Source organism: Sciurus carolinensis, chromosome 6 (assembly GCF_902686445.1).
Source record: "Sciurus carolinensis chromosome 6, mSciCar1.2, whole genome shotgun sequence".
In the NCBI taxonomy this organism is placed as follows: Eukaryota; Metazoa; Chordata; class Mammalia; order Rodentia; family Sciuridae; genus Sciurus; species Sciurus carolinensis.
This window is the reverse complement of record NC_062218.1, coordinates 62,750,845-62,763,201: the sequence shown is the minus strand read 5'-3', so window position 1 is coordinate 62,763,201 and position 12,357 is coordinate 62,750,845. Positions and strand designations below refer to the sequence as shown.

The following is a 12,357-nucleotide window of genomic DNA, read 5'->3' as shown; positions in this document are numbered from 1 at the left end:
GCTTGTGAGGCAGGCACTCTACTAACTGAGCTATGTCCCCAGCCCTTTAATTTCATTTTACTGCATATGGATTTCCAGTTTTGCCAGCACCATTTGTTGAACAGGCTATCTTTTCTCCATTGTATTTTTTAGTTCCTTTGTCTAGTACGAGGTGACTGTATTTATGTGGGTTTGTCTCTGTGTCTTCTATTCCATACCATTGGTCTGCCTGTCTATTTTGGTGCCAATACCATGCTGTTTTTGTTACTATTGCTCTGTAGTATAGTTTAATGTCTGGTATTGTGATACCTCCTGTTTCACTTTTTCTATTCAGGATTGTTTTGGCTATTTGAGATCTCTTGTTCTTCCAGATGAAGTTCATGACTGCTTTTTCTATTTCCATGAGGAATGTCATTAGGATTTTAATTGGAATTGTAGTGAGTCTGTATAGAGCCTTTGATAGAACGGCCATTTTGACAATGTTAATTCTGTCTATCCAAGAACATGGGAGATCTTTCCCTCTTCTAAGGTTTTCTTCAATTTCTTTCTTGAATGTTCTGTAGTTTTCATTGTAGAGGGCTTTCACCTCTTTTGTTAGATTAATTCCCAAGTATTTTTTTTTTTTTTTGAGACTACTGTGAATGGAATGGTTTTCCTAATTTCTCTTTCAGAGAATTCATCACTTATGAATAGAAATGCATTAGATTTATGCCTATTGATATTATATCCTACTACTTTGCTGAATTCATTTATTAGTTCTAGAAGTTTTCTAGTGGAGTTTTTTGGATTCTCCAAATATAGAGTCATGTCATCGGCAAATAGTGACAGCTTGACTTCTTCTTTGCCTCTTTGAATCCCTTTCTTTGGTCTATCTAATTGCTCTGGCTAGTGTTTCAAGGATGATGTTGAATAAAAGTGGTGAAAGAGGGCATCCCTGTCTTGTTGCAGTTTTTAGAGGGAATGCTTTCAGTTTTTCTCCATTAAGAATGATGTTGGAAAAAAAAAAAAAAAAGAATGATGTTGGCCGTCAGCTTAGCATAGATAGCCTTTACAATGTTGAGGTATGTTCCTCTATTCCTATTTTTTCTAGTGTTTTAAGCATGAAGGGGTGCTGTATTTTAACAAATGCTTTCTCAGAATCTATTGAAATAATCATATGATTCTTAACTTTAAGTCTATTGATGTGATATATTACATTTATTGATTTCTGGATGTTGAACCAACCTTGCATCCCTGGGATAAACCCCACTTGATCATGGTGCACTGTCTTTTTAATATATTTTTATATGCTATTTGCCAGTATTTTGTTAAGGATTTTTGCATCTATGTTCATCAGGGATATTGGTCTAAAGTTTTCTTTTCTTGATGAATCTTTGTCTGGTTTTGGTATCAGAGTGGTACTAGTCTAGTAGAATGAGTTTGGAAGGGTTCCCTCCTTTTCTATTTCATGGAATACTTTGAGGAGTATTAGTTCTTCTTTAAAGGTCTTGTAAAATTCAACCGAGAATCCATCTGGTCCTGGGCTTTTCTTGGTTGGTAGGCTTTTGATGGCTTCTTCTATTTCGGTGCTTGAAATTGATCTGTTTAAATTGTGTATGTCTTCCTGATTCAGTTTGGGAGGATCATATGTCTCTAAAAATTAGTCAATGTTTTCGATATTTTCTATTTTGTTGGAGTATAGATTTTCAAAGTAGTTTCTAATTATGTATTTCAGTGGTGTCTGTTGTGATATTATCTTTTTCATCACAAATGTTAGTAATTTGAGTTTTCTCTCTTCTCTTTGTTAGTGTGGTTAAGGGTTTATCAATTTTTTTTTTTTTTTTTTTTTTTTTTGTGGTGCTGGGGATTGAACCCAGGGCCTTGTACTTGTGAGGCAGGCACTCTACCAACTGAGCCATATCCCCAGCCCTATCAATTTTGTTTACTTTTTCAAAGAACCAACTTTTTGTTTTGTCAATTTTTAAAATTGTTTTTTGTTCCAATTTCATTGATTTCAGCTCTGATTTTAATTATTTCCTGTCTTCTACTACTTTTGGTGTTGTTCTGGTCTTCTTTTTGTAGGACTTTGAGACGTAATGTTAGGTCATTTAGTTGTTGACTTTTTATTTTTTTAATGTATGAGCTCAATGCAATGAACTTTCCTCTTAGTACTGCTTTCAGAGTGTCCCAGAGGTTTTGATATGTTGTGTCATTGTTCTCATTTACCTCTAAGAATTTTTTTTTATTTCTTCCCTGATGTCTTCTGTTATCACTGCATCATTCAATAGCATATTATTTAGTCTCCAGGTGTATGAGTAGTTTTTATTTTATTGTTGTTATTTTATTGTTGATTTCTAATTGTATTCCATTATGATCTGATAGGATACAAGGTAGTATCTCTATTTTTTTGTTTTTACTAATGGCTTCTTTATGGTATAGCATATGGTCTATTTTGGAGAAGGATCCATGAGCTGGTGAGAAGAAAGTATATTCGCTCGATGATGGATGAAATATTCTGTAAATGTCCATTAAGTCTATATCACTGATTGTATTATTTAGTTCTACAGTTTCTTTGTTCAGTTTTTGTTTGGAGGATTTATCCAGTGGTGAGAATGATGTGTTAAAGTCACCCACTATTAATGTGTTTTGGTCTATTTGATTCTTAAAATTGAGAAGGGTTTGTCTGCTGTACATAGATGATCCATTGTTTGGGGCATAAATATTTAAAATCATTATCTCTTGCTGTTTTATGCTTCCCTTAAGCACTATGAAATGTCCTTCTTTATCCCTTCTGACTAACTTAGGTTTGAAGTCCACTTTATCTGATATGAGGATGGAGACCCCTGCTTTTTTACCGGGTCCATGTGCATGGTATGTTTTTCCCCATCCTTTCACCTTTAGTCTGTGGATGTCTTTTTCTACGAGATGAGTCTCTTTAAGGTAGCATATTGTTGGGTCTTTCTTTTTAATCCAACCTGCCAGTCTGTGTCTTTTGATTATTGAGTTTAAGCCATTAACATTAAGGGTGATTATTGTGATATGATTTGTATTCCTGGTCATTTTGGCTTATTTTTGATTTTTAACTTGACTTGGTTTCTCCTTTGATTGACTTTTCCTTTAGGGTAGTTCCTCCCTTTGCTTACTTGTATTGTTGTTTTTCACTTCCTCCTCATGAAATATTTTGCTGAGAATGTTCTTTAGGGTAGACTTTCTCTTTGTAAATTCTTTTATCTTTTGTTTATCATGGAAAGATTTTATTTTATCATCAAATCTGAATGTTAGTTTTGCTGGGTATAGGATTCTTGGTTGGCATCCATGTTCTTTCAGAGCTTGAAATATATTGTTCCAGGCCCTTCTTGCTTTTAGGTTCTGGGCTGAGAAATCTGCTGAAATCCATATTGGTTTCCCCTTATAAGTAATCTGATGCTTTTCTCTTGCAGCCTTTAAAATCCTATCTTTATCTTATATGTAAGGTATTTTCATTATAATGTGTCTTAGTGTGGATCTATTGTAATTTTGTGCACCTAGTGTTCTGTAAGCCTCTTGTATTTGATTTTCCATTTCATTTTTCAGGTTTGGGAAATTTTCTGATATTATTTTATTAAACAGGTTGTTCATTCCTTTGGTTTGTATCTCTGTGCCTTCCTCAATCCCAATAATGCTTAAATTTGGTCTTTTCATGATATCCCATAATTCTTGGAGGTTCCATTCATGACTTCTTAACATCTTCTCAGTTTATTCAACTTTATTTTCAAGATTAAATATTTTGTCTTCATTGTCTGAGATTCTGTCTTCCATGAGATCTATTCTGTTGGTGATGTTTTTAATTTGGTTTATTGTTTCTTTCATTTCAAGTATTTCTGTTTGGTTTTTTTTTTTTTTTTTTTTCAGAATTCTATCTCTTTGTTGAAATGTTCTTTTGCTTCCTGAATTTGCTCTTTTAACTGTTTATTGGAGTGATCATGCATTGCCTGCATTTGCTCTCTTATCTCGTCTTTTGCTTTTCAGATCATTTTAATTATGCAGATTCTAAACTCTTTTTCTGTCATTTCTACTGCCATGCTGTCATTGCATTCTATCAAAATAGCATCTTGGTTTGTTAGGGACACTTTCTTCCCCTGTTTTTTCATATTGTTTCTGTATATTCCCCTCCAGCAGTGAAGATCAGAGGTACTGAAGTTTCCCCTACAGGCTTAATATGACCCTGCAGTTCTCCAGTACCTCTCCTTTGAAGGGGAAATCAATATTAGTAGCACCCAATACAGAGAAAATGCAATCCTGAACCAGATAGCCCCTACAAAGTCTTTAACATTATTATAATAAACAGAACGAGTTCGATTATTATTTACAGTATTTCTTGTTGTGAACGAAGAGGATGGGGAAGGGTGTAGGATGTAAGTGAGTAAATAGAGGTACCTGTCAAAGGGCCTCCGATTTCCTGTAGGTGTCTCAGGAAGTGAGTCACCCTTCCAATGATGATGGCCACACCTTCAGGAATAATTCAAAATGCCTGCACCAGCCTTCAAAGAAGCTGGGGAGGCCCAGCAAAGGGCGGGGCAGGCACAATGTCCAGTGTCCCTCTGTGGTGTGGTGGGGGTCGGGTAGGCTCGGTGACCGGAATCCGTCCGCAGTGTGTGGGGTGGGCAGGCTCAACATATAGCATCCAGTATCTGTCCCTCCAGCATGGTTTATTAGATAGGCTGTCTTTTCTCCTACATATTTTTTGGCACAAAAATCAGATGTCTGGGGCTGGGGAGATAGCTCAGCTGGTAGAGTGCTTGCCTCGCAATCACAAGGCCCTGGGTTCGATCCCCAGTACCGCAAAAAAAAAAAAAAAAAAAAAAAAAATCAGATGTCTGTAGCTATGTGGGTTTATCTGTGGGTTTATCTATGACTTCTATTGTGTTCCACTGGTTGGTGTATCTTTGTATGCCCATACCATGGTGCTTTTGTTACTATGGCTCTATAATATAATTTGAAATTGGGTATTGTGATGCTTCCAACATTGCTTCCCGCCCCACTTCAATAATGGGGATGGAACCCAAGGGCACTCTACCACTGAGCCCTTTTTATATTTTGAGACAGGGTCTTGCTAAGTTGTGCAGACTTTGAACTCACAATCCTCCTGCCTTAACCTCCCAAATCACTGGGATTACAGGTTTCACCATCACACCCAGCTCCTGAGTTGCTCTTTTTGCTCAGGATTGCTTTGGCTATTCTGGGTCTTTTGTTCTTGCACGTGAATTTTAGGATTGCTTTTTGTAGTTCTGTGAAGAATGTCATTAGTATTTTAATGGGGATTGTATTGAATCTATATATTGCTTTTAGCAATATGGCCATCTTTGGGGCTTTTAAAGAGATATTTAAAAATCTTATTTTCGTCATTTCCTACTTTCATCATGATGGTGGTGGTGGGAAAGGAGGCTAATTCAAACACCCTAGTCTATCATTATTGAAACAGAAGTTCTTCTGATTTTCTTTTGTTTTTGTAGCCAAGGTTGCAATCAGTGGAGGCTTCCAGAAACTCGAGAACTTAAATCTTTCAATCAATCATGAGATTACAGAGGAAGGATTCAGAAATTTCTTTCGGGCACTGGACAACCTGCCAAACTTGCAAGAATTGACTATCTCCAGACATTTCACAGCCTGTATCAAAGCTCAGGCCACCACTGTCAAGGCTTTGAGTCAGTGTGTGTCACGCCTGCCAAACCTCACCAGGCTTCAAATGTTAAGTTGGCTCCTAGATGCAGAAGACATGGCATTGCTTAATGCCATGAAACAAAGACATCCTAAATCCAAACACCTAATTATTATATGGAAATGGATACTGCCATTCTCTCCAGTCATTCAGAAATAAGCAATTCAGCTAAGAAATGCTGAATCAAGAAATATTTTGGCTGGGCGTGGTGACACACCTATAATCTCAGTGACTCAGGAGGTTGAGGCAGGAGATTTGAAAGTTAGAGGCCAACCTCTGCAACTGCATGAGACCCAGCCTCAAAATAAAAAATAAAAAGGGCTTGGGATGTGGCTCAGTGGTTAAGTACTACTGAGTTCAATCTCCAGTACCAAAAAATAGAATAAAAATAAAAACCTAATTATCAAAAGTTTTTTTTTTTTTTTTTTTTTTTTTTGTTCCAGGGATTGAACTCAGGGGCACTCAACCACTGAGCCACATCCCCAGCCCTATTTTGTATTTTATTTAGAGACAGGGTCTCACTGAGTTGCTTAGTGCCTTGCTTTTGTTGAGGCTGGCTTTGAACTCCCAATCCTCCTGCCTCAACCTCCTGAGACCTTGGGATTACAGGTGTGCGCTACCATGCCCAGCTATCAAAAGCATCTTACTAAGTTTTATATACTAAAGAATATTCACTAAATGTGTAAGACTTATAATAATGATAATTTTAAAAGTCCACTCACCCATCCCTGAGTCCAATACTTTTGCAGTCTATGAATGATTCTCTCTGGCTATAAACTAGCCCTACAATCAGTATTACAAAATGAACCCTCCATTGTCAAGGTCCACAAGGAAGGGGTGTGAAAGGCACACGATCTATCTCAAATCCACAAGATGGAAGAAGTGTTCAACTTGGATAAAAAATGGTTAATTTAAGGATTTAATCAGTTTTGCACAGAAATGAGACAAGAGTTGACTTTAACACAGGATTTGGATGAATCTCTTCCAAGAGATAATTTTTAAACTTAGCAAGATTTCTTTTACATATTCAGCCTTGTTATAGTTAGTTTGCTTATACGATTTCTTTGTACATTGCCAATGTGAAGAAGAGATACAGTTTAGGGAAAAATGCTTTTATTCCAGAGGCTTTTGAGAACTCAACATAAGCTATAATGCCCTTATGATTTCTTATGAATCCATTCCAGTCAGTATATATGATATAATCTCATTTTTTTTTAAACAAACTCTTGGGGCTGGGTGTGTAAGTCAATGGTAGAGTGCTTGCCTAGCTGTGCACAAGGCACTATTTGGTCCCAGCACCACAAAAACAAAATTTAACAAGCCTCTTAATATTTATAGATGCATTACAGATTTCTGAATACATTAATTAGCTTGATTTTGGTAATTATTTATCATTTCACAATGTTGAAACATCACATTGAATACTGTTATAGTTTGGATGTGAGGTGTCCCCCAAAAGCTCACTTGTGAGATAATGCAATAAGGTTCAGAGGAGGAATGATTGTTATGAGAGCCTTAACCCATTCAGTAATCATCTGATGGGATTAATTGGGTGGTAACTGAAGGCAGGTGGGGTGTGGCTGGAGGAGGTGGGGCATTGGAGGCATGGCTTTGGGGTATATATTTTGTATCTGGTTAGTGGAGTCTCTCGCTCTTTGCTTTCTGATCATGTGAGCTGCTTCCTTCTGCCACACTTTTCTGCCATGACGTTCAGCTTCTCCTGGAGCCTCCCGGAATGAAGCTGACTATATCTGAACTGCGAACTCTGAAACTGTGAGCCCTCAAATAACTATTTTTTCTCCTCTACAATTGTTCTGGTTGGGTCTTTTAGTCTCAGCAACAAAAAAGCTGACTAAAACAAATACCCATGTTGGTACAAATTAAATATATATATAAGTTTTGTCTGTCAATTATACCTCAATAAAGTTGGGGAAAGATTTCTGGAAGAGTATTTAATACCAATTACCTGGGATGTGAGACAGAGGCATTTTTTTTTCACTCCCTTTATGTAGTTGTGTGTGTGTGTGTGTGTGTGTGTGTGTGTGTGTTTTACAATTGCCTATAATATTATATTTTAAATAAAAAACAGGGCATGGTGGCGCACACCTGTAATCCCAGCGGCTCAGGAGGCAAAGGCAGGAGAAATCATGAGTTCAAAGTCAGCCTCAGCAAAAGCAAGGCACTAAGCAACTCAGTGAGACCCTGTCTCTAAATAAAATACAAAGAAGGGCTGGGGATGTGGTTCAGTGGTCAAGTGCCCCTGTGTTCCATTCCCAGTCCCCGCTCCCCCCAAAAAATGGAGGGTTGCCAAAAATAATAAAATAATGATAATAAAATTTTTAAAAAGCTTAGCATTCAAAACTTAATAGGGTTCATCTGAAGAGTCAAACTACTTTAAGACAATATAGGTTGTCTTCTTGCCTGCAAATTAATACTTCTGTATTCAGAAACATTTTATATAAAATATCTGCCTCTAGTCAGAAGAAAAAACAGAAATCTGGGGAAAAGTTTAAAGAAGTAGTAACTCTACATAGAGTTGGAATAATGGGGGTTGGGTAGTAAGGAGTAAGACAACTTAGAACAAACCTTAGGTTAAGGAACCCCAGGGTTAAGATTCAGACCTTGAGGGGCTTGGTGGTGCAGGCCTGTAAAACCAGTTGCTCAGGAGGCTGAGGCAGGAGGATTGCAAGTTCAAAGCCAGCCTCAGCAACTCAGGGAGGCCCTGTCTCTAGGTAAAATATAAACAGGGCTGGAGATGGGCTGGGGTTATAGCTCCGTGGCAGAGTGCTTGCCTAGCACATGTGAGGCTCTGGGTCCAATCCTCAGCACCACATAAAAATAAAGGTATTCTGTCCATCTACAACTAAAAATTCTTTTTCAAAAAGGGGACGCTGGGGATGTGACTCAATGGTTGAGAGCCCCTGGGTTCAATTCCCTGGTATCAAAAAAAAAAAAAAAAAAAAAAAAAAAAAAAAAAAAAAATCCAGACACCAAGGAGACAGGTTTGCTAGGGCTGTTTAGTTGCAGTGTGTGGAGGTATAGGCTTGGGGCATTTTGTTGAACAGGGTCCAGGGGTGGTGATGGGGTGGAGAGGGTTGTGTGCTGCTAGCCACTTGGTACTGCTGAAGCTGGGCTCTGCAGCATCTGCCTGTAGGAGCACATTGGAACTAGGAAAAAAAGCCCCTTGCTCTGTGGTATTCCACTACTGAGAAGGCTTTACACTGTGCCTGTTGACAAGGTAAGGTTTTAGAGGGTCTTGATCTATTACTGCAGGACAAGCAGAAAAGACTGAATTTAGACATGAGAGGCAATAACTTGGTAACTGGTGTAACTCATTAATAGTGTAGATGGAAAAGAACCTAAATTTCTGTCCCCTTGATTGCATATTCCAACCCACTCCACCTTCCTGCATCCTTCCCCTGTGTTCACATGGAAAAAAAAAAATCCCTTTCCCTTTTTATTTATTTAGTTTTCTGAGAGAGGAACTCAATGTTGCCTATGTTGTCCTTGAACTCATGGGCTCAAATGATTTTCTCACCTTGGCCTTCTGAGTAGCTGGCACACAGATGTGTGCCAATGTGCTGGGCTTGCAAAATCCCCTACATTCTCAACCTCTTTTCCAAACATTCTTGCACCTTTTTGGATCTAACTTTTTTTTTTCAAGCTTTTTTTTTTCCTTTTTTTTACCATGACCCACAGTAAAAAATAAATTTTACATCCAAACACACATACATGTATACAAGTGTCATAAAAATAACTTACTAAAATAAAGCTGCCAAGTATGATTTTATTAATATCCAGAAATACGTAAGAATTACAATTACGAAAATCCAGAAATACATTTTCCTTGAAAGAGTTGTTTGCATGTGCTGGTAAGTGAATGTCCTTTCACCCCTAGTTCTTTCCCAGGCTTTTACCTCCTTCATTCCACTACCATGGCTGTTTTGAGCATCATGAATGACTTCCACATTGCCCAATTCAGTGCTCATTCCTGTCTTCATCTTGTTCTGTTAGCAGCATCTGATCTATTGGTAGCTTTGATATAGCCTGTTACCCCTCCCCCTCTTCCTCAAAACACTTTTTTCCACTGGTTTTTCCCTCATTCATTGAGAGCTCCATCTCAGTCTCCTTGGTGTTTCTCTTTGATCACTAACCACTGGGGGTATCCCAGGGTTCTCTGACATCATATTTACTTGTGATCTTGGGGATTGAACTCAGGGACACTCTACCACTGAGCTACATTCCAGCCTGTTTTACTTCTTGAGACAGGGTCTTGCTAAGTTGCCCAGACTAGGCTTCAAATGTGATCCTCCTACCCAAGCCTCTGGAGTTGCTGGCATTTCAGGCGTGTGCCACTGTGCCCACCTCATCCTCTCAACTTAGATATACTTCCTCAGTTATCTCAATCAGTTGAATGGCTTTAAATTCTCTGTCTCCACTAATTTCTCTATTTCTATCTCTAGCCAAGACCTATCCCTGACCACCCCTGTAACCCTGGGTACTGGGGATTGAACCTAGGGCCTCACACATGCTAGGCAAATACTCTGTCACTGAGCTACACCCCCAGCCCCTCCCCTCGTACTACTGGAATCACAAATTTCACAGCTCTAAAACCAAAGTCCTATTCTTACCCTTTACAAAAATAGTCCAGACTTCCTTCTCATTAAACTTTCTTCTTCCAGTTGTTTAGCCAAAACTCTTGGTGTCACTGGAGTCATCCTTGACTCCTTTTATATTCTGCATATAGCCTACTAACAAATCCTGATGGCTTCACTTGCAAAACACACTCAGATCCAACATTACCCATTGGTCCTAACTAGCCTACTTCCTTCCTTGTCACCTATGGTGTATTTTCAACATGCAGTCAGAAGGCTTTCTGTAAGTCAGATCATACTATACCTGATTGGAAATCTTCCACTGGCTCCCACTCAAAGTAAATGCTGAAAACCTTACAATGGCTTACATATAGCCTGACCCTTGGCTACTTCTGTTTCCCGGTCTTCCAAATTTCTCCTCTTTCCCTCTCCAGCCATATTGGCTTCCTTGCTGTTCCCTGAACATGCCACATACACTCCTGTGCAAGGTCTTTGCACTTGTCATTTCCTTTTCCTGGGAGATTCTTTCTTGCTTACGTTTGGATATGGTTTGAACATGTCCCCCCAAGGGTTCATGCACTAAAATATAATCCTCGGGCTGGGGAGATAGCTCAGTTGGTAGAGTGCTCGTCTTGCAAGCACAAGGTCCTGGGTTCAATCCCCGGGCACCACAAAAAAAAAACCCAAAAAATATAATTCTCACTGTGTGGTATTAAGAGCAGAAACTCATTCTGACTCCAGGGTTTAGAAATGGAGGTGATTAGGAATTGATAAGGTCATCAAAGTGGAGGCCCCATGACTGAATCCTGGTGGCTTCATAAGAAAGAGAGAGACCAAAAGACCTATGCATGTACTCCAATCTCTTGCAATGTGATGTCCTTCTCAGGCCATCACCAGATGTGGCCCCTTAACCCTGGCTGTCGCCGCCCACAGCCCACAGCAACAATCCCGCGGATATTTGTTACCGCCTGCAGCAACAATCTCGCGGGTATTTATCAGAGGTGGACTGGAAATAAACTACTTCTATTCCTGAGCTGCTTCCTTGTTGCTTGCTTATTCTCTAGCTTATAGAGGGAGAGAAGCTTGCTTGATTTTAGAGGAAGAGAGGCTTTGAGAGGGAGTTTTAAAGAAAGAGGCTTGCTACGCTTTCAGAAATCTATTTCTTCTTGGAGTTCTGCTGCTTCTTCTTAGAGGTGCATCCTGCATCCTGTGAACTGAAGGTGTGTGCTAGAGGTGTGTGCTAAAGGTGCTATCAGAGGTGCTTCTTAGTGGTGCGTCCCGCGTACTGCGATCTGTAACCTAGAGGTGTGTTCTTAGTCCTCCGCTCTGCAATCTGCCATCTGCCATCTGCCTTCTGCCTACTGCCCGCTTATATTCCCTCCAGGAGGCGGAGGGTAGGGCCACGCCAGTTAAGCGAAAATCAGGCAAGGAGCCAGCTGCCCAATCATGGCAAAGGTCAAAATGAGCAGGCACGAGCAGGAGCACTCAGGAACACATGTGCACCCGTTGTGTGCAGTGGACTAACTTGAATATGGCCAATGATAAAGCACCTGAGTGTGCCTATGTTAACCGACTTCCTCACTGCCGATGTGATCAAAACAACTTCTGGCTGGCTTCCAGGCGCCATCTTGGCATAGTCCGCATGGCATAGCCCCCAACACCTGGCTCTCCTGAAACTGTGAGCCAAAATAAACCTTTTATTTTTTGGTACTGGGGATTGAACCCAGGGACACTTTGCCACTGAGCTATATCCCCAGGTCTTTCTATATTTTGAGACAGGGCCTCACTTGCTGAGGCTGGCCTTGAACCTGCAATCCTCTTGCCTCAACCTCCTGAGTTACTGGAATTACAGGTGTATGCATAGACCTCTTTTCTTCACAGCTCACCCAGTCTTTGTTTCTGGTGTGTTTTTTCATTTGGTGCAATACTATTATACATAATAGTGGGATTCATTATGCCCTATTTGTATGCTGTTTGTTTTTGAGATGGGTCTAGCTACGTTTCTCAGGCTGACCCTGATCTCCTGGGCTCAAGCAGTCTTGCTGCCTCAGTTTCCCTGGTGGCTGGGACTACAAGTGTGTGCTGTTGCACCTGGCTGATATTTTT

The 12,357-nt window shown here is 39.6% G+C and overlaps 1 protein-coding gene across 7 annotated transcripts in view; it reads left to right on the top strand.

Annotated features, from left to right (window-relative positions):
• Naip (NLR family apoptosis inhibitory protein) overlaps positions 1-5,918 on the top strand; it is a 38,586-nt gene extending 32,668 nt beyond the window's left edge. For all 7 annotated transcript variants that reach the window (XM_047556949.1, XM_047556953.1, XM_047556947.1 and 4 more), the window contains one exon: positions 5,451-5,918. In XM_047556949.1, coding sequence (XP_047412905.1) covers positions 5,451-5,815 — 365 coding nt within the window. In that variant the 3' untranslated portion in view covers positions 5,816-5,918. The remainder of the gene's footprint in view (positions 1-5,450) is intronic.
• Positions 5,919-12,357: the final 6,439 nt, after the last annotated feature.